Source organism: Tachypleus tridentatus, chromosome 12 (genome assembly GCF_004210375.1).
Source record: "Tachypleus tridentatus isolate NWPU-2018 chromosome 12, ASM421037v1, whole genome shotgun sequence".
Taxonomy (NCBI): domain Eukaryota; kingdom Metazoa; phylum Arthropoda; class Merostomata; order Xiphosura; family Limulidae; genus Tachypleus; species Tachypleus tridentatus.
In genome coordinates this window covers 60,949,992-60,976,294 of record NC_134836.1, presented here as the reverse complement: position 1 = coordinate 60,976,294, position 26,303 = coordinate 60,949,992, and the positions used below count along the sequence as shown (strand labels likewise).

The 26,303-nt window shown below is 34.6% G+C and overlaps 1 protein-coding gene across 1 annotated transcript in view; it reads right to left on the bottom strand.

Moving 5' to 3' along the window:
- Positions 1-464: 464 nt before the first annotated feature.
- LOC143235159 (glutamate receptor ionotropic, delta-2-like) overlaps positions 465-26,303 on the bottom strand; it is a 52,084-nt gene continuing 26,245 nt past the window's right edge. Inside the window, exons 5-11 of the mRNA XM_076473042.1 lie at positions 19,133-19,206; positions 16,097-16,187; positions 9,168-9,326; positions 8,304-8,466; positions 6,076-6,293; positions 4,967-5,238; positions 465-1,027 (exon numbers count right to left, since the gene is read on the bottom strand). Of these exons, the coding sequence (XP_076329157.1) occupies positions 796-1,027; positions 4,967-5,238; positions 6,076-6,293; positions 8,304-8,466; positions 9,168-9,326; positions 16,097-16,187; positions 19,133-19,206 (1,209 nt within the window). The 3' untranslated portion in view covers positions 465-795. The remainder of the gene's footprint in view (positions 1,028-4,966; positions 5,239-6,075; positions 6,294-8,303; positions 8,467-9,167; positions 9,327-16,096; positions 16,188-19,132; positions 19,207-26,303) is intronic.

The window sequence follows — 26,303 nt, the reverse complement described above, 5'->3', positions numbered from 1 at the left end:
AGTGAGAGTTAGCGCAGACAACCCTCGTGTAGCTTTGCGCTAAATTCAAAACAAATAAAGAATACAGCTTTTAAAACATTTCTTATGTTTCAGATAGCTCTATACAGAATTTACTGGTTAAGAGTTTGCTGCTAAAACTAAGTGCTAACATCCATCCTATATGTGAGTTTCAGCTAAAAAAGTTAGTGTCACAACGATATATATATGTGACTGTGTAAAGTGTAATAAAACTTTACGATAATTTGAAGGTATATATGCCAATTCAAATATGTATACTATTTATAACACACAAGGAGAAAAACTTTTGAAACAACTCAGAATATATCACATCCCTAGTTATTTGACAAAAATTAATATATTAAGTTATAAAAAGTTTTATTATAACGCTTGATTCCAGACTAGCAAGAAATATTACTTAAAAATCAAAGTATGTCATTTTAATTTTATACTGGGCATTTCCTTACAGATTTTTGCAAATTTAAATATAGCATACTAGATCTTATAGACTTATAACACTTCCTTGAAAAACATGAGGTGTATGCTTCACATATAAAGATTTATTCTTGCCTCTATAATAACAAATACATTAAACCATCTAATTAAAACAATACATCGTGAGAACTCGTTATGCATTCAAAAAGTTATATATGAAATATCTATACATGTGGATAATAATTACTCAATAGAAACAAATATAAATTTTCAAACAAGCCGTGATGTTGTCCATTACCGATTCTTAACGGGAAAGCATTGTTGAATTTCAGTGCAACTAATCTAATACACATGTAATAATTTTTAAGTTAATCTTTGTTTATTGTAATACGACAATCCAGACTCAAAACACAACGTTATGGTCCCCAGAAGATATCCACACAGAAGTAAAACAAAAGCCATTCCGAAATCTTCAACAAACAGTGGTAGTTGTTCGTTAGTACCAGCACAATAACCAGTCAAGTGTGTTTCTGTAGATTGGAGAAATTTGCGATTCCAAAAGTCAATAAGCCCCATTCTTCTTAACCAGTCCACACTGAAAATAAAGTGACAAGTGTGAACTATAGAAATAGTTATATGTTAGTTGAATAAACAATTACATTTCATTAGTCAATACACTTCTCCTAATGAAGTTAACACTTACTTAAACGATAAGTTTCCAAATTACATTGAAGTTATATTAACTACACGGTCAATATAACTTGTTCCCAATTTATAAAATCAATCAACAACTACTTCGCTGTTATGGACATACAAACATAACTTTAACAACTGACTTCGTTTTTTTTCACAAAAGCTTACATTACACAATGTATGATATTATTATAACCTATAAATGTGTTATGTGGAATGTACACCTATCTCACAGAAGACAATAAGCTATTTCCTGGTGTTTGTAGATATATAAATATGATATTTTCTGATTATTATACTGATAACGGTTGTAAGTATCTAATTAGTGTGGTTAGTTTTACTTACTTGTGTTCAATTATTTAGTGGGTTCACTTTTCTCCCCGACTTTGTATGTTTCTTCACACTTTTAAGGTAATAAAATCATAACACTAAGATGGATAATGTATGGATATCAGATAATACTGTTCCTTCCTGCAGGCGTACGAATGAAACGGTGTACAGTGGTACCTCGGTTCTCGAACGTAATCCGTTCAAGAAGGCTGTTCGAAAACCGAATCAATTTTTCCCATAAGAAATACTGAAAATTAAATTAATCCGTTACAGACCTCCAAAAATTACGCATTGTGAAGCATTTTGAGTAAAAATATTGCTTATTTATACCTGTGTAATAATGCTTACATGTCAACCACAAAAACTATAAACACAATAAAAAAACAATAAATGAAAATGTAACTGCACTTTACCTGTGCTGAGGAGAGCTGATGACGTAAGTGAAAGGTGGTAAGAAACGTGGAGTGTAGGATGGTTATTATTGTTTGGAAGGGGAGTCACCTTCCATAAAAACGTCAGGTAACTCTCCTTCTGGGGTTCTTTCTCTTTTCTGTCTTTTTTCACCGCTTCAACCTGCTTGAGACTCACTGGACCTATTTCTCACTAAAAACTTGTTTAATGAGGTTTGTTTCTGCCTGCATTTTAAAATGTTTCTGAAGTAAGACATGACATTGTCATTGAAAAGGTTTATGCTGCAGTTTGCTACAACTTTGTCAGGGTGAAATTTTCCCACAAAACTTTGTAACTCTCCCCATTTTCCACATATTTCCTTGATTAGTGAACTAGGAACATCCTCCCTTCCTTCCTCCTCATCTGAAGACACTTCCTCAGTTGCCTTCTGTTGCTGGTCTTGGAGTTCTTCCGTGGTGAGCTCAGTGTTGTGGTCTTCCACCAACTACCCCACATCATGACCATTCACATTCAAGCCCATACACTTGCCTAGTGAAACAATATACTCGACAACAGACTCAGCCTCAAAGCCTTCAAAGTCTCTATCTGCTACTGAGTCTGGCCACAATTTCTTCCAGGCTGAGTTCATGGTCCTGAAAGACACTTCCCTCCAGGCTTTGGCTATGATCCTCAAGCAGTGGAGGATATTAAAGTGATTTTTCCAGAACTCTCTGACGGTTAACTTTGTGTCAGAGGTCACTTCAAAGCACCTTTTAAACAGTGCTTTGGTGTAGAGTTTCTTAAAGTTCGATATGACCTGCTGGTCCATGGGCTGATTAAGAGGAGTCGTGTTAGGGAACAAGAGCTTCACCGTAATAAAACTGTACTCCCCCTCCAAGTCTGGTGGGTGAACAGGTGCATTGTCCATCACAAGAAGGTCCTTGAGTGGCAACTGTTTTTCCGTGAGATAATTCTTTACACTTGGGTCAAACACTTTATGGACCCACTCTATAAAAAAAAAAAAAAAAAAAATTCCTGGCTACCCATGCTTTACTATTAGCCCTCTACATGACATTTAGTTTACTTTTCAGGACATTATTTTTCTTAAAAACCCTCGGGTTCTCAGAATGGTACACAAGCAAAGACTTAAGTTTTAAGTCCTCACTTGCATTACTACATAATAGAGTTAGCCTATCCTTCATTGGCTTGTGTCCCAGCAGTGACTTCTCCTCCTTGGTGATGTAGGTCCTCTTTGGCATTTTCTTCCAAAAGAGGCCTGTCTAATTACAGTTGAACACTTGTTGAGGAATAAATCCCTCAGATTCTACATAGTCCTTAAATTCCCTAACAAATTTATCAGCAGGGTCTTTGTTAGAACTGGCATCCTTCTCACTATGTATGCCATTTCTCTTCCTAAATTTTTCACTCCACCCCCTACTAGCCTTAAAGGCATCACTTGTATCAGCACTCGTTCCAGGGGTGTTTTTCAGGAGGTCAGCATGCAACTGCTTTGCTTTCTTACAAATGATGGTCTCAGAATTGCTATCATCAGCTAACTGTTTTTCGTTTACCCAAACCAACAGTTCTTCTACCTCTTCCATTGTTCGTGATCTTTGTTTCCTAAGCACTGTCACTACTTTTGCAACATCAGCTCCTTTGATGACCTCTTTATTTTTCAGTATGGTGCAGACTGTAGACTTCACCATACCAAACTGTGTACCAAGGTCAGACACGTGAACACCACTCCCATACTTAGCTATGAGATCTTTTTTAACCTCTATTGTGGCTCTAACAACTTTTCTTTTTGGTTTGCTGCTTTCATTATCCTTCTTTAACCCCATGGTGGCTTATTTAATCAGAATATTTAGAAAAACAACAACAAAAAAAGTAAAACGAGAACGTTCACATCAGATTTTAGCGGCGGTGTGGACTGAGCGACAGGTGCGGGTAAAATGTTTTGGGTAAGATTGGCGTGGGCCGAAAATGGTCGAAGGGTCGCTCGAGTCATCATTCGGGTTATTTCGGGGGTTCAGGCCACGACAGCTTGGTTCGGGAACCGAGCTTATGTTCGAAAACTGAATTGTTCGAAAAGGGAGTCATTCGAGAACCGAGGTACCACTGTATATTTATTTCATTCGAATAGTTTTTGTACTGGGCCAGGTGGTCAAGGTACTGGACTTGCAATCCGAGGTTCGCGGATTCGAATCCCTATCGCAACAAACATGCTCGCCTTTTCAGCCGTGGGGGCGTTATAATGTTACGGTCAATCCCATTATTTGTTGGTAAGGAGTAGCCCAAGAGTTGGTGGTGGGTGGTAATGACTAGCTGCCTTCCCTCTAGCCTTACACTACTAAATTAGGGACGGCTAGCACTGATAGCTCTCGAGTAGCTTTGTGCGAAATTCCAAAACAAGCAAACAAAATCTAGTGTTACACTACTAAATTAGGGCGGCTAGCGCAGATAGCCCTCGTGTAGCTTTGTGCGAAATTCAAAAAACAAACTTTTTATACTCTTTCGTTGTAAAAAGCATGTTTGAAGGAAGTTAAATTTTCAGGTACGTCTAACACTAAAGCCTAGATAAGTCTAACGCTAAAGTCTAGAAACGTCTAATACTGAGGTCTAGATACGTCTAACACTAAGGTCTTTCACCTTTAAGTGATATGAGTTACGGTATTAAATGAAATGAATACAAAGCTATCCGCTACATCTGAAAACAAAATAGTTATTCTGATAAACAATACATGTTATCACTCAAGAAATGGTTCATTGGATATAACTTAGTTTCCCGACTGGCCATAATACGATCAGCTTGAAACTGGTCATAATACGAGATTTCATATTGGCCATGAACATATAAGTTTCATATCACAAATTACAATTGTTTTATGCATTTGAAAGAAAATCGTACTTTTAGAAGTAACTTTCAATATTTTCTAATATTTATTTACAGTCTGTATCATAACATGTTTCGGAATACTTTCCGAGTAAGAATAATACAAACACGTACTTTCTAAGTAAGAATAATACAAACACGTACTTTCTAAGTAAGAATAATACAAACACGTACTTTCTAAGTAAGAATTATACAAACACGTACTTTCTAAGTAAGAATTATACAAACCCTTCACTTAATGGGTATGTCAGAAAACTCCCTTTATGCAATCCAAAGCTCTGAAAATCCAACAGTATATTCTCTGAGGCAATATGGAAAATGGAACAAGTCTGTTTTTCTTTGTCTTTGGGATTCGAGATGAGGTTTAACCAATGGCGTAATCCCACCAGAATATGTCCCTGTTTGACTTTCTCCAAATATTCGTCATTTTGTAACCGAGAATCAATTTTACTCTGTTTATTTCGCTTCCAAACATCTCTGAAAGTTGTGACGTTGGTTGTCTGTTTTAAATATAAAAATATATATTTCTAATTCAGAAAAATATTCGCAAAACAGGCATTTAAGAAATATAAAACATGTATTGTATTAAATTAACTGTTAGTATTTATTTGTTGATTTAATTTAAAACCATATTCGAAGGATATCTGCGTTAGCCGTCCCTAATTTTGAAGTAACAGACTACAGGGTTAGCAAACGTTCAATGCTACCAATCACTAACTCTTAGACTAACAGTTTGTTTGTTTGTTTTTGGAATTTCGCACAAAACTACTCGAGGGCTATCTGTGCTAGCCGTCCCTAATTTTGCAGTGTAAGACTAGAGGGAAGGCAGCTAGTCATCACCACCCACCGCCAACTCTTGGGCTACTCTTTTACCAACGAATAGTGGGATTGACCTCACATTATACGCCCCCACGGCTGGGAGGGCGAGCATGTTTAGCGCGACGCGGGTGCGAACCCGCGACCCTCGGATTACGAGTCGCACGCCTTACGCGCTTGGCCATGCCAGGCCCTAGACTAACAGACAACAGGGTTACCAAACGTTTAATGCTACCAATCTCTAACTTTTAGACTAACAGGCTACAGGGTTGACAAACGTTCAATGCTACCAATCTCTAACTCTTAGACTAACAGACTACAGAGAGCGCACCTCCCACCACCACTTCTTTCGCTACCTCTTCCTACATAGTTACCCTGACCATTGCACAGTGTATACCACGTTTTAGGTATATACATATTGACTTCTTGAAGCTTGTGCAACACTTCGGATGATTTAATAATGAATACTGAATACTTGTGTATAATTAATGATACAGATATTTTAATGCATGTTTACTTACCGACATAAAGTTAAACGTAGGAGAACCGGGAATGGCCAGGATCCCTAGCGTTGGTTTCATAAGAACTTGTTTCATGTTGTCTAACGGAGATTCTATCTTCTTGATGCTCAAAAACGCAAGTATGTTTCCACTGTACAAACACAGGATGACAATGCACACCAACCACCAACTGGCAAGAATAATTCTGGTCACGTTCCTCTTTGGTGTAGAGGGAGACCCTGTATATTAATAAATTTTTTAATCTTATATGTTCGAAAGAGTTGTAGGCTGATAAACAATGGGGGAACATAATTTTGGTGTTGTTGTAGACGACTAATATTAGAATAAAAAGTTTAATTCGGTGCTTTATGGATACATTTATACAAATAATTAGCCTGACTTGATGTTATGCAGGGATTCAAAATCAATAAGGATTTATTTGGTACTGTGCAAGTGCTGCATATAGTATTCTCATACACGTTGGTATCACAGTGATTATGGGAAAGCTTGGTGTTACTATATATTAATAATCTCATTGAGTTAATGTTACAGAAGGCTCTGTAAAAGAAAAGAAAAATTGCTGAATTACAGAAGTTTATTACGTTATATATAGACGGATTTGGAGACTTACCGCGTGGCTACTCTCAATATTGCTACGACTAGTCATGCTCTACCTGACGACCGAGCATCTTGTTGATATTCCTGCAGCGTAAGTGTAATTGCAAAAACACTTCGTCGTAAGACTGTCATGGACTTATTCAATTGGAAATATTCTAATTTTCTTTGAAAATCAATCTTAGTTACAGAGTATCAGCCTTTATCGGCTTTCTCAGATTGTGTAGATTTTAAATATAAAGTCTCATTTGAAAGTATCGTGATTACAATATCAGACAGGAACAAAATCTGAAAATTTGCAGGGAAGGTGGGAGCGAATACTTAGGCAATGTACTGTATCATTGCAATATACATGTTTTTATCTGGTTTGCTAACTTGCAAATAAAAATATTTTCAAAATACCACATTCAGCCCTCTGTAACGACAGAGTATGTAGTAATAAACATTGAAACATATTATATGGATCATCTTCATACCTGTAAACATACTAATATATATATATATATATATAAGGCAGAATCTAAATTTTATTTAACAAATTGATTTATTATTATGAAAGAACTGTATCTGAAAATCATTTTGATGTTAGATAACAACTCATGTATCACTAAACGTGTAAATTTGGTAACTAGAGGATATGGTGTCTTATTAGATCCATGCTTTGTGTTGTTTGAAAGAATAACTGTTTTAAAAAGGCGGTATGTCTTTGATGTCCACTGAATTCTGCGTGTCAGTAAATGTTTGTTTTCTCTAAATAAACAAGGAAGACAGACTGTAAACCGAAATGCTAAAGTGCACACCTATGATTCGGATTGTATTTTTACTACTTTCTACTTTTTATATTTGATGTTGACGTATCCAGTTTTTTGTATGTTACCGAGAATATTATTAAAAATTACATTCCACAAGTAGATTCAAAGTGTTAGTACTCTCTGTATAGTTTCATACTAATATGTATAAGCAACATTTATATGCAAAAACAGCTCGTTTGGGCTGAGAAAACACTTTTACATAGAAGAGCGAACAACGTTTCGACCTTCTTCGGTCCTCGTCAGGAAGAAGGTCGAAACGTTGTTCGCTCTTCTATGTAAAAGTGTTTTCTCAGCCCAAACGAGCCGTTTTTGCATATAAATTTCTCAACAAGTGGGTTTCTCGTCATCACTGATTATAAGCAACATTGTTCTAAACTATTAAATATAGGAAACAATGCATTTATAAAAGGTCTGGTCTAGATATTGTTTCATACTGTAATGAATGTTGAGGTTCGAGAACATGTTATCTCTTGTGATTATTATTTATAATTACCGTCGAAACTTGCTCATAGAAATTCGGTGAAATTTGGAATATAGAGACAAGATGCACAATTACGTGAATACTTATGTGCCTTCTGAAAATATTTTCCTAAAATTTATTCGGATGGTAACTTCATGTAGGAGTCTACATGGAATCCCCTCTGAATAAGTAAAACGGTCTAACCTAATTAATTGTATTACAGACTTTAAATAGATGTAGTGAAACTATCTCCTCAATAAAGTATTTTTCATCGATTCCCATAAAATCACCCATTAATTATCAAATAAAATATAACAATGGTGCAACTTTTATGAAAAATTATATATACGAATAATATATACCTTGAAGCATCCCGGTTCGTAAAACCAGCCACCAAACATTGATTTTCCATGACTGTGTGATTGTAGTTTTTATATCTCTTTTCATTTTTGAATACTCGAACCAGTTCGTTAAACTAATCGCTATTCCTGCGACAATTCCACAAAAGAAATACAAGATCCATATCTGAAAAGAACAATAAATTCATTATGTGAGTAACAAACTTTTTAATATCGTTTGATGTAAGAATTTAATAATACCACCTGGATATGTAAGTTTTATTACCTGCTTTAAAGGTTACACTTTGGAGCTGGCATTGTTTTAAACCATTTATTACATGTGTTTGGATTATAATAAAATCAACATATTCACTGCATTTAATTGCATTGTAAAGATAGTCTGGTGCTTATGGGATTTATTTTTGACTACCAATGATTGCTGATCCACATGGTTTCTTAGCGTGAAGAGAAACATCAGTTTCTGAGTATCCTGGGTTGTCTTTCAGGCGCCAAATTCTTTGAAACTTGAAAGATATTAAGATAAGTCCCTGCCACGACTTTTGATCTGATTCATTACATTGTTTCTTTATGAATTTCTTTCTTTAAAAAGCTTTGGAACATAATTGGATGGTTATAACCGAATAAACTATATTGTTGTGGCCCGTACATTGGATTAAACATTACAAGACAGAAATAACATTCTTGCGCTGATATTACTATAAGTTTTAATATATTATATTTCTTAGAACTTAAAATATAAATGGGTAGGAATTCTAAGCTTGTTTTTTTCAGTGTTAGGAATCTTCATTAGAGAGAGAGAGAGGATTGTCTACTATTCAATTATCATTTTATGTAATTAATATAAAATAATGTCAATACTACGCTTACCTCTATCTTAAAGAGAAATAAAAGAGTCCCGAAAGGCCTCTCTGCTGATGCTCTCTTCGATATGAATGTGACATCATCAACTGAAATACACTTTACATAGTCAATTGCATTTTCTCTTTCTAGTGTCCAGGATAATAATGCAAGTCCGATGTCTCTCTCCTAAATTTAAAATAAAGCAATATATATTAACCTGAAAGCAATAGTACTTAGGTTGAGACCTTCAAGTTCTAAAAGTTGGTCAAACTCTTGACCGGTAAACTTTGTGTAGAGCTACCTAAAACATAAGAACTGTTTTAATAATTTTATTGTCTGTTTGTTTTGAATTTCATGCTAGGCATCCCTAATTTAGCAGTGAAAGACCAGTAGGAAGGCAGCTAGTCATCACCACCCACTGCTAACTCTTGAACTGCTCTTTTATCAATGAATAATGTAATTAACCGACACTTTATAACGTCTCCACAGCTGAAAGGGTGAACATATTTGGTGAAAGAGGGATTTGGACCCACAACCCTCAGATTGCGATTTAGGCGACATAATCACCCAGCCATGCTAGTTGAACTTGCATATCTAAATGCTGAAACATGCGATATTTTAAATTTTGTTTGTTTAGAATTAAGCACAAAGCTACTCAATGAGCTATCTGTGCTTTGCCCACCACGGGTATCAAAACCCGGTTTTCAGTGTGTAAGTCCGCAGACATACCACTGTGCCACTGGGGGACGATATTTTAAATACGATGAAAGTAGCGTAAACGTAATTAATTTTCATTACTATTAAAGTGAAAGGTTCCGGCTTCTAAAAAAACTATAGGTTCTATTTGTTTATTAGCATCGATTAACTATTTAGAATGATGCCATCTCTATGGTCGACTGTGCTCAGTTTGGCGGCTGTGTCTGACATCGCAATTTCCAATGTTACAAGCTTTTTTTGTTTATATTATAACAATTGTAATAGTATAAAATATCAGCAAATTATCCATATTTTAATAATATGTAAATTTTATGTTCTTAGTTGTACAAAGGAATATTTTTTTCATCCTGAACTTCCCCATGTGTGACACACGTGACACATTTTTCTTGGCATGTCATGATCCCTATTTTACCCATCATCCCTCGAGAAAGTAAGAAATGAAACGTAAATTACTCATCATTGGTCAGATAAATCACACTTATTATTGTATTCAGCTTTGTTTGGATACAGAACTATCAATAAGAAACTCAGATCCCTTCATTGGTCAGATAAATCACACTTATTATTGTATTCAGCTTTGTTTGGATACAGAACTATCAATAAGAAACTCAGATCCCTTCATTGGTCACATAAATCACACTTATTATTGTATTCAGCTTTGTTTGGATACAGAACTACCAATAAGAAACTCAGATCCCTTCATTGGTCAGATAAATCACACTTATTATTGTATTCAGCTTTGTTTGGATACAGAACTGTCAATAAGAAACTCGGATCCCTTCATTGGTCAGATAAATCACACTTATTATTGTATTCAGCTTTGTTTGGATACAGAACTACCAATAAGAAACTCGGATCCCTTCTGCCACACCCACCTGTCACAACTTATCTTTTATAATTCGTTAATAGTTTTCTTTTACTTTTAATTATATATCACTGAAAAACCAATACAAACTCAAGATTTTCATCTATCAAATGATCTGTTGTACAGTGTTATGTTCCGAATGGTTAAATGTCAGTTTGACTCAGAGTACCAGCATCTTCCTGTTAACAACTAGCTTGGATAAAATTGTAACGACTCTTGTCACAGAGTTAGAAAGCCAGAAAATGTTGAGAGGTAAGGGAATTTGTCTACTTTTTGGATGTTATTACTCTATATTATTTGGTTCATTATTTAATTAAATAAGAAATATTAAATGCAGTACTATGAGTAGTGTAAAATATTAAGGCTAGCTATTTTATTTCTTGTTTTACATGTTTATTTTTTATGTGGAATTATAAAAGTAACTTAAGTGCATAAAAGGGATATTTTAGGTTATTCAATGTTATATTAAGTAACATTATTAATAATAATAATATAATAAAAATGTTTCACGAGTTACTCACGCGAACTCTTTTTACTAGTTGTAGTTGCTCGTAGGTAATGTAATTCTATAGCGTAACATAAGATCTACATTTTTCGAGTAAGTTACAACTTATAATGGCGCTGACTATTGTAAGACAGGGTTCAAAAGTCAATAACATTAAGTTATAAATAGATGTACACTGTTATGAACTTAGAGCAACTTAAGATGAACAAACGTAATTTCATGTTACTACATGAAATTATTCTAGAAAGAAAACAGGGTAATTTGTATTTATTTCACTATTTTGGTGGTTACGAGGTGAGTCAAATTTTACTGAAGAAAGGTTTGAAATGCATTTAGGAGGTCTTGAGGATTACACAAAGGAAGTTTGAGATATTTGAGATGAGGAAAGTATTTTTAATTTTAACATGAAAATTAGTTTGTACATGAACTATTCAAAACAAATAATCGATATATTTATGGATAAATCTATTTTATTTTATTAAAAATACTTCACTAAATATTTTTATATTTTGTACGTTCAAGACTGTACATGAACTATTCAAAACAAATAATCGATATATTTATGGATAAATCTATTTTATTTTATTAAAAATACTTCACTAAATATTTTTATATTTTGTACGTTCAAGACTTATAATAGTAACTGAAATACTGCTAAATTTTGTGAAAATATATTGAAAGTTAGAAGTATTAAGTCTTAAAAGACGTTTAAAAATACAGAGAAGTTGATTATGCTCAGTTTGGGAGCTATGTCTGATATCGCAATTTTCGATGTCTCAAGGACAGAAGAGCCAGCTTTATGTCCATATGTCTTAACAAGACCACATAAGTAAGCAATAGCCATACACAAAATACTATTGTAATTGCACCAGGAAATTTGACAAATACCTGATCGAATGAAGTTGTTATGAAATCGGCTCCATGATCCATATTTTATGACCACAAAAACAGCCAGCGTTTTTAAAATATGACTGAAATTGTATGGACTTTTAGCTTGTGAATCTTTGCTAACTTTAAATCCTTATTTACTATATATTTTTAAAATTTAACACACAAAATGTGCAATGTCATCACAAAAATTTTTTGAATCAGAAGGTTTTCTTGTTTATAACACAGCCTTCACTTTTTGAATGATTGCGTTTCTCCGGATTGGCTTGATCTGGTTGCTGTCCTAAACACTCTGTTGTGCTATATATTTTCGTTCATTGATATACTGAAGATCATTTCTTCGAAAACTGTATCATTTAGGTCTTAATTGCTTAACAATTTCTTAACACAAAGATTATTTATAAAAGTATCCAGTCATACGTGTAGCCATGACTGCATTGCGTTGTGAACCAATTATTTAGATAACATGATATCACCCGTGACACGCCACTGCAAATTATCAACTGAAGGAACCGTTTTTTTAACACTTGTTAACGACCTCTATATATACGTACAATTATTGAATATTGGTATATTAATAATTATACTTATATAAATATTTAAAATAGTGTAATATATACTTATAAAGTATATGTAAAGAAACATTTATATCATCTAGGTAATATGCTTTGTACCTTAGTTAAGAAGTAGGTCATATTTTTATTTACTTTGAACTATCTGTTTTTATAACACAAAGTCTTTAGTCGTGTGTTTATGTTAGTAGACGATAGGATTGCTACGTCTGTAGACCAAAAGGTTTCCAAACTGGTTTTTTTATTTTAAAAATCGTATACTTAAACCGTTACCGTTAGATCTAGTTTTACTAAGTCACATATGCTATAGCATAATTTGTCTATTTAACGATCACATTACACTAAGTTTGGTATTTTGATAGTAAACGTCTCTAGGTTATAAGGAGTTCACTTGGTATTTCTGTCTTTATAGCACACTTCCTCTATTATAACTGTGTTTAACTTTAGCTCGTTTTCTACAGATAGCCAATTTGCTTTTCAATTCCTATTTCATGGTTTTAGCTTGAATCTTCAACCACACCAACTCTACCTCGAGTTTTCTGTTTTTTTATGGTATTCTTAAGTACACTAATTTCCCCTCTGGTGCTGCAGAAAAGCAAAAACTTTGGATAGGAATTTACTGTGGAATGAATATGAAATCCTAGGCCTTTATTGGGTTTGGAGCAACGAAAATAACTGGATAATGTAGAACATAGTAAAACAATTTTCATTTAACACCCCAAATCAATGAAATGTTAACATTTGTATCTTTGTGTTTTCTTTATTGAAATGCATTCACTAATGAGATGGAATGGATATTGTCAGCTTTAGATATATATATATGGATAGGTAGGTTTCTTTACAGTAAGCACCTGTGACTTGTTGGCGATAAATTTTAACAACAAACGGAGAAAACACAATCCACTTTTTTTTTTTTTTAATATGGCATATTCAAAACAAGGAAAACTTATGTATATGGTACCCCAGTGGCAGAGCGGTATATTTGCAGACTTACAACGCTAGAAACAATTATTTCAATACCCCATGATGAACAGAGCACAAATGGGCCACTATGTTGCTTTGTAATTAATTACAAACAAAGAAACAAACTTGTGAAAAAACTCTTTACAGTACAGGTTATTGCAGTTTAATTCAGAGCTTTAAATAATTATATTTTTCATCAAAAGTCCACACGAGTACGCTGTCTAACTTAACTTTTATAACTTTTACTTTCATTAATTTACTTAACTTACTTTCTGTATCTGCACGTATTTATAACACATGATAGAAATGTCTATCTATTGTATTGACTATTTCATGTACTTCAAAATATCCTTTCTACTGTGGGGTAAGTGTTTTGTTGTTTATGGGTAGCAAAACTGAAACCTTAAAATATTAATCCCATTTATACTACCTGGTATGTTTTCAATCACCAGGTTGTATATTGGCGCCATCATTACATGGCCTTAAGGACTAATACGTAGTAGACAGTATTCACCTTTAGTTTTGCTGTGGGAAACATTCTCATTGTCCCATCAATCAGTACACACAGACGTATCTTGCCCATCATCAGATACTAGACTGGTTCTCACTGTTATACAACTGCGCCGAGTCTTTCATAGAGCTTTCACTTTCTTGTCCTCGACACTGCCTTCACTTACTAGCAGGTTATGATGTGTTGACACTTCGATATAGCCTTCACTTACCAGCATGTTATAATGTGTTGACATTTCTCGATGCTTGCCACATGCTACAATTGTCACTGACAGTTTCGATCGATTTGCTAACTTGAGCTGACCATCAGTCGAGTACTGTTTCATACTGGAGATAACACTTTCTTCTGTTGGTGAATTTATAGGGTTGTCTCTATTCTGTTTCTTCTTTTAGCAACATCTATGGTGAGAGTCGCTCTTTTATTGTTTCTTTCTAGTCCCAGCTTTGTGAATGCTTCATGGTGAGATTTCTGCTGTTGCTTGCTGGTGACACACTTGTTCTCTTTTGCAATGTGCCTGATTTTATAAAAAAAAAATACAGCATCTCTTCTTCTTTTTGTCTATTGAGTTCTTGTCACCTTTGATATCTTGTTTCTGACCAGCCACTGTAATTGGTTATTCTCAGATTTATAAGTTATGCTCCCCCCATGTGCTTCTGTTTTATTGTTTTGCGACTTTGATCATCTTGCCTACATATTTTGGTGCTCTTTTCTTTATGATTAGTGATATGTCACTTGAGAACTTAATCACGAAATGTTCATGTATTAGTACGTGTGTCAGTCCTTCAAAACTATTTTATTAGTACATGTGTTAGTTCTTCAAAACTATTTTATTAGTACGTGTGTCAGTCCTTCAAAACTATTTTCACACTTGACCATTCCACTCCATCTTGTAAAGTATCTTTGAACTACGGTTTCTCCGGTGTCAGATTTGCTTTCTCTGTACTTCTAACAGAACCTTATTTGGTAAGTACATGTTTCAACAAGACAACTTTTAACTTGTCGTGGTTCAAAATTATTTTTTTGTAGCAAAAGAAGCGAAACAACTCCCTTGAATAATGTTTTATCTTTACACTACACACACAGTGTTTACAAACATGTTACATTAAATAAATATTTATTATGTCTGCAAACAAACTTTTACATCATACGGTTTTCACTAGGCTCCCATTATGTAGACATTGGTAGCCAATTTAGTTTAAAACCATAGATTTAGTTCCTCTTTGGAAAAGGTTTCTCCACCTAATGTGCTTCTATACTACATGATCTTGAATAACATGGCACTAAAACATGTGTTATTTCCTTGTCATTTTGTCTTTAGGCCTTGTGGTGTTTACCTTAGCCTTTTTGACCCTAGTACATGTGACCTTCATTTTCACTCTTCTGTCTCACTCTCGTTTATTCCTAGGCCTAAATGCTGCTTCTATCCGTGGGCCCGGCATGGCCAGGTGGTTAAGACACTCGACTCGTAATCCGAGGATCGCGGGTTCGAATCCCCGTCACACCAAACATGCTCGCCCTTTCAGCCGTGGGGGCGTTATAATGTGACGATAAATTCCACTATTCGTTGGTAAATAAGTAGCCCAAGAGTTGGCGGTGGGTGATGATGACTAGCTGCCTTCCCTTTAGTCTTACGCTGCAAAATTAGGGACGGTTAGCGCAGATATCCCTTGCGCGAAATTCAAACCAAACCATTCTTTTATTCGTAAAACTATGATTTTAAATTAGTTCTTACATCTTTGACCACACCTATGATGTTTGTATTTCTAAACAATACCGTGTTCCTCTTTCTGTATTATTTCTGTTTCTTGCACAAAATATTTTCCATTATTTTTTCTTTCTGTCTGTTTACCAAGTGGTTTTACAAAAGTTTAGTTTGTTTGCTTTATACCATATTGTATGTTTATTGACTGTATCACAAAACCATATACTATTTACCTTTCTGACTAGTTGGCCCACAATTCCTTTCCAAGTTCCATTAGAATCCCGGAATCCATATGTTTCACCTAATGGTTCTTGCACAACATAACTATGAGAAAAATAGGCTTTTCTAAGCATACAGTAGTAATAATTGTATTTTGTCATTAATAAATACAAGAAAAACAATTCTAGTGTTCACATTTGTGATGAGCCATAGTATTGTGACTTACGGATTTCAGAAGATTATATTAAAATTATTTTGAATATGCAAGTCATAAAATGAATAGCTGATATAAAGTCCAGCTGAAATGGAATGTATCATACTGTATTTCAACATCATTTGTAGTGTATCAGATGTAACTAAAAATTGGTCACTTTTGGGAAGGGCATATAACAGTACTGCCTAATACAAGCCACCCGCTAGTACAGTGGTACGTCTACGGATTTACAACCATAAAATCAGGGGTTCGATTCCCCTCGGTGGGCTCAGCAGATGGTCCGATGTGGCTTTGCTATAAAACAAAAACAAAAAACACGCCTAATGCAAAATATTCATATACTCGTAACATAAAATGCGTTTAGCTTGTGAATATAGAATATTCGTGATATGTCTGTCCATTACATTTTATGGCATTAGAAAACAAGATATCGATAAACGTGGGACACCATTACTTTGTAAAGATTGAGCGGTAATAATTCCTACCATAGTCGTGGTAAGCACATCTTGTAACATGTGGGAATCCACGAACACAAAGTTCAGCAGCAAAAGACATTAAAGGTTTCCAGGTAACATTACACAAGAAGAGTATCCCTCTGGACATGAGACCAGATAAGGCTTCCACTCGTACCTCCTTTCCTAGCCACTGTACACCTCAAGCAGTTAGTGAATGACACAGGTATACACGCTATTCCATACAAAGAAATATTATTGAAATTGCTGGGCACATCACCTTTAGATTTCTGTGTGATCAAAGTATTAGAAGGTACTGAAAAGATCTTTTCTCTCATACACTAGTTGTATTATGGAAAACACATAAAAAGGTGTTGTCATTTGGATATATTACTGTATTGTAAGATTATACGTTCCCGTACCAAGGCTGTGGAAAGAAGGATTGTGTTTGGTTTGTTGTGACAACCCAAACAGAAAGACCATTTTTTTTCTTGCTGGAACTCCGTATAAGATCAAAAGGCGTAAAGATAAAGTATTGATATTTTAACTCTGGAACAAATTAAAAGCAACTGATTGAGAGTAGAATGCTAATAACTTTATCCTTATAGTACAGTCAAATAAAAACAACTAAATACGTATTATAACTCCTAAAACATTACACTAGTGTACGATTATTTGGTTTCTTTACATACATTGTTGTAACTCTACTATATAAACAGAATTCACAGAAAATGTTTATGGAAGACTCGTGTGTTTCTGCTCACAGTCAATCTTCTGTGAGTCTAAGAAGTTGTAGTGCTAAAAGTCTGGTTTCGATACCTGTGATGGATAGAACACAGATAGCCCATTTTATAGTTTTGTGGTTAAAGACAAACCTTTGTCTCCATTGCTTTCTAAACCACAAAATTCCTCTTAAGATGGTGACAATGTTTCTGTCCTTCTTATTCTGGTCAGATGAGTTTTTCTTTCTCACTTGTATTCATATTCCTTTATTTCTAGCATCTTTTCTCTTATTTCTCAGTTTGTAAGTCCACGAATTTACAACGCTAAAATCAGGAGTTCGATTCCCATCGGTGGGCTCAGCAGATAGCCCGATGTGGCTTTGCTATAAGAAAACACACACAAACACACTTTCTCTCGTTTTCTTTTCTCTCAATTTGTATTTTCATTATTTTCTTCTTTCAGTCTTTCTTTCTCTCTTCTGTCTCTTTGTTCTTGTTTTCTTTAATACATTTTCATACTTCACAGCCTTTCAGCCAAAGAAGAAATTCTCTTTTTATCCATTTATCAGAACCATCTGATGAGGTTGTAATACGTAATTGTACTCTCTACATTATATTCGTTACTACTACAGTTCTGCATACATTGGACTACTTATGTCTGTTGTCGTTCACGTTTTCTTCTGTGCGTCTTTACCATTGTCTAATCCTGGCTTTAGCTCACCAATTGTCAGGAACCCTATATTGTGTAATTTTTTGTACATTAAGTATAAGGGTGTGCTATGTTGTATTATATATTCTTCTCCATTAGGTTCCTGTGACTTGTTGGTGATAAATTCAAAAATCAACGAGCAGCACTCATTTCACCTGTTTTCAAAGTAATATATGTGTTCGGAACTAGTTAAACGAATGTACAACAACTTCTTTACACCATAGAAATCACAGGCATATCACAAACACTACATAATTCCCTTCTTCCTGCCAAAAGCTCACTTAGGCCTATTCAATTGTTTTTGAATTTCAGTTAACAAGTCAAACTATTTTTCTCTATAACTATCGCCAAACTTACAGAGTATAGTTCACTTACTTTCATGTAGTTACTACGGTTGTATCCTATTCTTCTAAAATTGTCTGCTCCTATTTGCAATAATCGTCTATGTATTTATCAAAGTCCACTGAAGCCTAATTCAACCACTGTAGATCTCTTTGACGAAATAAACTATTTGTCTGGTCTCTTTCAATACCATTAGTCTCACTCTAATGTATCAACTGTTAGGCATTTCATTCTTAGGACGATTAACTTTGCGTTTAACTTGTCTTTGTCTGTCTATTTATATGTTTAATACTTAATCGTCTTTCGCTTTGTCTTCGACATCAAAATATTTCACGCGACGTTACATAATCTCGACATCATTAAGTTAGAAACACAAACTCTTACCAAGTTACGTAACGAAATTGTCATAACATTTACTTTAGAATAATTACTTCTAATTATCTTGTTATGACCAAAACTAAACAGTCATTTTATATATTCTTTCACAAAATAAATAAATTAATATCTACCTTAAACAGTTTTATATGATGACACTTTCGATTATGCTGAATTAATCATATTATTTTAAAAAGTTATGTAAGTATTGATAGAAATATATGATTTTAACTTACGTGAAATCATAATATTTTGCTAGAGTATTAAGTATCTGAAAGATGAATCGTTTCGGAGCATCTTCAATACTATTCTGAAACGTAAAACACACATTCATCAGTTCGGAGCATCTTCAACACTATTCTGAAACGTAAAACACACATTCATCAGTTCGGAGCATCTTCAACACTATTCTGAAACGTAAAACACATATTCATCAGTTCGGAGCATCTTCAATACTATTCTGAAACGTAAAACACACATTCATCAGTTCGGAGCATCTTCAATACTATTCTGAAACGTAAAACACACATTCATCAGTTCGGAGCATCTTCAATACTATTCTGAAACGTAAAACACACATTCATCAGTTCGGAGCATCTTCAATACTATTCTGAAACGTAAAACACACATTCATCAGTAAAGCAGATTTCTTACATTCGTTAAACACAATATCAGTAAACGGAATTCAAGATTCAAAATATAATACAAATATTTTACATGTCGATAAAATATGAGTTTTGTTGTTGTTGTGTTGAACAGAATCAGGTTTAGAACCAGAGTGAAGTAACTTTGTTTGTTGGGTTGAATTTCGTACAGAGGTACTAGATGATGGTCGTCCCTAACTTAGAAGTTAGAAGTTTCACCGTCAACTCTTGGTCTACTCTTTACCAACAAAAATGGGATCATTAGACGCATTTTAACGTCTTCACCACTTAAAGGGTGAAGAGGTTTGGTGAAGAGACTGTAACCCGTGAACCACAAACTACGATACGAGCACCTACATGTAACTAAATGATGTACCACCTCTCGCTGAATAGATTCTACAGAGTTCGAATTTTCAAGAAGACACTTGCTTTAGTTAACTGCACATTATTTCAGTTTGCACTTATCGACAGTGTTTCAAAACTTCACTTTCTTTAGATAATTCATTTCTTTAACACAAAGTTTAACATAGTGAATACCTTATATGAAACAGAAGAATATTCTGAATACGGTAAAGCAAAATCCGTCATTTCTGACAAAACTTAGAACAATAAACGTGTCCTTGTATGTGCATTTACGAGCAGCTTTAATACCTTATCTATATCTCGGTTAAATCGGATTACATTTGGTAAAGGTCTCCTCGTCTTATTAAAGTGTAAATATGACAATGTAATCCGTATCACATCTTAATTTGAAGTAATTTATTTTTCATAAACTTAATAGTCAGGAGGCTCGAATTAGAATCTGTGGGTCGTGGGTTCGACTCCTTCACCGAATAAACTCGCCATTTTAAACGTGTGGGGATTATAATTTGATACTCAATCCCACTATATGTTGGTAAAGAGTAGTCCAGGAGTTATATATTTAAAAACGGTTGTGAACCTGACGATGACCGAAGAAGGTCGCAACGTTGTTCGCTCCTCTATTAGTGCTTTCTCTACCCGTATCAGCCGTTTTTAAATATATAATATTCTCTACAAGTGGGTTTTCTCGTCGTCACGGATTATTAGTTCAGGAGTTGGCATTGGGTGGTGTTAACTAGCTGCTTTCCCTATAGTCTTTCACAGGTGAATTACGAACAGATAGCCCTTGAACTGTTTGGCGCGAAATCATACAAGACAAACAGTTCTTTAAACTGGTTATAAAGTAGTTAATTTGTTTTTTATTTAACACTAATGTTAGCGCCCCGGTATGGCCAGGTATATGGCCGGTAATAACTATTCGTTATTAAAAGAGTAGCCCAAGGGTTGACGGTGGGTGGTGATGACTAGCTGCCTTCCCTCTAGCCTTACACTGCTAAATTAGGGACGGCTAGCACAGATAGCTCTCGTGTAGCTTTGTGCGAAATTCAAAAACAAACAAAATCTTTTACATAGTGTTGTAGAATCGTTACAAATATACTTTTCATGGTACTTTAGTATTAGTCCCACTACATCTTTTTAAGCACTATATGTTTTATTTATCTTCTCAAGAAGTTTGAAAAATTTAAAGGGTAAATAAAAGCTCCGACCACCACTTTGTTGTCACTTCGTCAAACAGTTTATTCCGATGTGGATTTACTTTAAAACAAACAATCAGAAAAGTAAATCTATCCAGTTTTTGTTTCCCAGCCGATATGATGAGCTCTGGATTGAACGAAACGCGTCGTTGGTTGTAATACTACTGTCATTATACATTCTTTTAATTCCTGAAAATTGTTGTGAAGATATTAAACAAAGAATGTAGAGTTTAAGGACGTAATAGGCCTAGTACTAATGTTTTATGACAGACATAATCCTAAGTTAGACAGAATTAGCGTGTGTTTGTGTTTTTCTTATAGCAAAGCCACATCGGGCTATCTGCTGAGCCCACCTAGGGGAATTGAGCCCCTGATTTTAGCGTTGTAAATCCGGAGACATACCGCTGTACTAGCGGGTGGCTTGCATCAGGCAGTACTGTTATATGCCCTTCCCAAAAGTGACCAGAATTAGTACTTGGAACGCCAGTATCTCTTAAAGTAATTAAATCGTGTGATTTGTTCTATAATAATTTGATTTTCATATTTAATATTTTGGAGATACGATTTGTTATACGAATGGGTTGGAGTTATTTGTACTGTTACCAGTTAATTATCTCCGAACACGTGTTTCAGTTATCCAAGAATCCTAAACAATCAGTTGAAAGCATAATGCATGAGAGTATATTTCGAAAAATAGAATTCAATCTCCATAGCATGTACCAGATACATCTAACGACAGTAATAATTTATGTGATTTCAATCTTGCAATTTCCTTGTTCAATAGCTTGCACATGAAAAACTCATTTCGCGCACACGTGTACTTAAATAACTGAACAGGCATACAAACACCAGCTCATTGTGTAAGTAAATCCTGATCTGCCTTCAAAACAAAATCTCAGATCAATAACAATAGCGTGCAGTTTTACACAGCATTGTATATCCTGTGTTTTATATCCCTGAAAATAATTTTATATGGGTTGAATTCGTATATATGAAACGGAGCTTTATCTTGTTAAAACATACAGTATCATAGATCCCATTTTGTTTTTCCTGGAATAATAGGTCAGCAGTTATATTGTTATATTTTTTAGTGTTGTTAGCATTACTGTTTGTTTGTTTGTTTTTGAATTTCGCACAAAGCTACAAGAGGGCTATCTGCGCTAGCTGTCCCTAATTTAGCAGTGTAAGACAACAGGGAAGGCAGTTAGTCATCACCACCCACCACCAACTCTTGGGCTACTCTTTTACCAACGAATAGCGGGACTGACCGTCACATTATAATGCCTCCACGGCTGAAAGGACAAGCATGTTTGGTGCAACCGGGATCCGAGTCCGCGACCCTCAGATCACGAGTCGAACGCCTTAACCCACCTGGCCATGCCGGGCCCTGTAAAAGATATACACACCATAACAAGTGTTATTTTTATTCCAGACATAATATATGAATAAAGTAACGCTTGCAAAGCCTTTATAGTTACATCGCTGATTTCTCATTATTCTCTTAAACATTCACTTCGTACATTGAATTCTGACACTGGCAGCTTTACTTTTAAACATTCACTTCGTACATTGAATTCTGACACTGGCAGATTTACTTTGAAACATTCACTTTGTACATTGAATTCTGACACTGGCAGCTTTACTTTGAAACATTCGCTTTGTACATTGAATTCTGACACTGGCAGCTTTACTTTTAAACATTCACTTTGTACATTGAATTCTGACACTTGCAGCTTTACTTTTAAACATTCACTTTGTGCATTGAATTCTGACACTTGCAGCTTTACTTTGAAACATTCACTTTGTACATTGAATTCTGACACTTGCAGCTTTACTTTGAAACATTCACTTTGTACATTGAATTCTGACACTTGCAGCTTTACTTTTAAACATTCGCTTCGTACATTGAATTCTGACACTGGCAGCTTTACTTTTAAACATTCACTTTGTACATTGAATTCTGACACTTGCAGCTTTACTTTTAAACATTCGCTTCGTACATTGAATTCTGACACTGGCAGCTTTACTTTGAAACATTCACTTTGTACATTGAATTCTGACACTGGCAGCTTTACTTTTAAACATTCACTTTGTACATTGAATTCTGACACTGGCAGCTTTACTTTAAACATTCACTTTGTACATTGAATTCTGACACTGGCAGCTTTACTTTTAAACATTCACTTCGTACATTGAATTCTGACACTGGCAGCTTTACTTTGAAACATTCACTTTGTGCATTGAATTCTGACACTTGCAGCTTTACTTTGAAACATTCACTTTGTGCATTGAATTCTGACACTTGCAGCTTTACTTTGAAACATTCACTTCGTACATTGAATTCTGACACTGGCGGCTTTACTTTTAAACATTCGCTTCGTACATTGAATTCTGACACTGGCGGCTTTACTTTTAAACATTCGCTTCGTACATTGAATTCTGACACTGGCAGCTTTGCTTTGAAACATTCACTTTGTACATTGGATTCTGACACTGGCGGCTTTACTTTTAAACATTCACTTCGTACATTGAATTCTGACACTGGCGGCTTTGCTTTTAAACATTCACTTCGTACATTGAATTCTGACACTGGCAGCTTTACTTTAAACATTCACTTCGTACATTGAATTCTGACACTGGCAGCTTTACTTTTAAACATTCACTTCGTACATTGAATTCTGACACTGGCAGCTTTACTTTGAAACATTCACTTCGTACATTGAATTCTGACACTGGCAGCTTTACTTTTAAACATTCACTTCGTACATTGAATTCTGACACTGGCAGCTTTACTTTTAAACATTCACTTCGTACATTGAATTCTGACACTGGCAGCTTTACTTTTAAACATTCACTTTGTACATTGAATTCTGACACTGGCAGCTTTACTTTTAAACATTCGCTTCGTACATTGAATTCTGACACTGGCAGCTTTACTTTGAAACATTCGCTTCGTACATTGAATTCTGACACTGACAGCTTTACTTTTAAACATTCGCTTCGTACATTGAATTCTGACACTGGCAGCTTTACTTTTAAACATTCGCTTCGTACATTGAATTCTGACACTGGCAGATTTACTTTTAAACATTCGCTTCGTACATTGAATTCTGACACTGACAGCTTTACTTTTAAACATTCGCTTCGTACATTGAATTCTGACACTGGCAGCTTTACTTTTAAACATTCGCTTCGTACATTGAATTCTGACACTGGCAGCTTTACTCTTAAACATTCACTTCGTACATTGAATTCTGACACTGGCAGCTTTACTTTGAAACATTCGCTTCGTACATTGAATTCTGACACTGGCAGCTTTACTTTGAAACATTCACTTCGTACATTGAATTCTGACACTGGCAGCTTTACTTTGAAACATTCACTTTGTACATTGAATTCTGACACTGACAGCTTTACTTTTAAACATTCGCTTCGTACATTGAATTCTGACACTGGCAGCTTTACTCTTAAACATTCACTTCGTACATTGAATTCTGACACTGGCAGCTTTACTTTTAAACATTCACTTTGTACATTGAATTCTGACACTGGCAGCTTTACTTTCTAATTTGTGAATCCAACATCATAGAATACATCAGTCAGAGACACTGTTTATTGAACAGTTATATGATGTGTTTTAAAATTTGTCACAAAAAATGAAATAAGAATATGGCATACTCCAATTCAGAGAAAACTGAATTCTTAGGTTTCTTGAAGAAATATACACAGTTATTAATCATTCATGAAGATTTAGTAAAATAATCTCTTACCAGTTGTAATTATACTCTAGCCTTTTGACTTCACGGTTCTGACTTTTTTCTTTTGACTTTCTGCCACATTATTATAAGTTTCTGGTTATATTCCTCATTCTAAGAGGCTTAAATCTACCTCTGAAAGCACCTGGAGATCACGTTGTGGTTCATTTACTGTTTTATCTTTTGAAGAAGGCTTAACTTGTCTGTTAGTTAACCAAAGATCTGAGCTTCTTCGTGTCTTTTCACATCTGTTAAATTGTTAAATTACAACTTCTGGACTAGTATTCATACGCTATGAAACATAACACATGTTTATTGCAGCACAAGGACTATAACAAGGTCGACTAGACCATAGAGGTCTATTATTTTTTACTTATCTGTGAAATGCATAACCATGTTATATTATTCTGCTGAATACCTGGCTTCCAAGCCTTAACACCTATACATATATTTGTCTTGCCATAAGATGATTCCATCTTCTTGTAGATGTACTTTCGAACTATATTGGTAGTGTACTTTAGTAAGACTTATTTTATATCATCACACTCGTGATTAAGCCCATGGGTGTCCTACAACACCTTCGATTCTTTACCATACATGAATAGTGCTTGGTTGTATCCTGCAACTTTGTCTTTTGGGGTTCAGAGCCACATTTTGATTGTAAAGTCAGAAACTCTACCATTGCGCATTTAACAAACAACTAGTTTTTATGAGTTATGCAACAATTTTTATTCTGTTATTTCTTAAATATCAGCTTAATTAACAGCATTAGATATTAATGATAGCTTTGTGTATTGTTTTCGTTTACTTATATGTATACACAAAGAGATATTCCTGAGTATTGTTTTAAACTACTAATTTAGGACTGATCTAAATCTTCTAATCTAATGAAACCTCAAGAAAGATTATTGAAATTACGGTCACAATTATTACTAAGAATGATGAGGTTCATCTGAAGAACCAAAGAATTAGTTCAGCTGTATTCATTATTGGTCTAAGTTTTTTAGTTTTGTTCTGTATAGGTAGATACCTTTCTATGTTCATAAATTTATGATATTCATTGTCTTCTGTCCTCTTGTTTCTCATTCACTCTTAAACTTCTGTTCCATCTAGAGATAGAATGTTGTTCTGGTTTTCTTCATTCTGCAAGGTTTGCTTATTTCGACATTACACCGTTTATTCACTTTACTATATTATATCCAAATGTAATCTTATGATAACTCCAAATCTCGACGTAAACTCATTGGCTGTTCTTTGTGTTTGCGTTTTTGGGTTTTACACGACATAAGTCTCTTTGTCAAATACATGATAATGTTTCCGCCATTAAACTGTGACAATTGATGTTGGATGCGAGCACATTGAAGGAGTACTTCAATGTTATTCTGATAGACCACGTTGTTTCCTTTTAGGTACGTATCTTTTCCATTTAAACCACAAAATATAGAACTACAG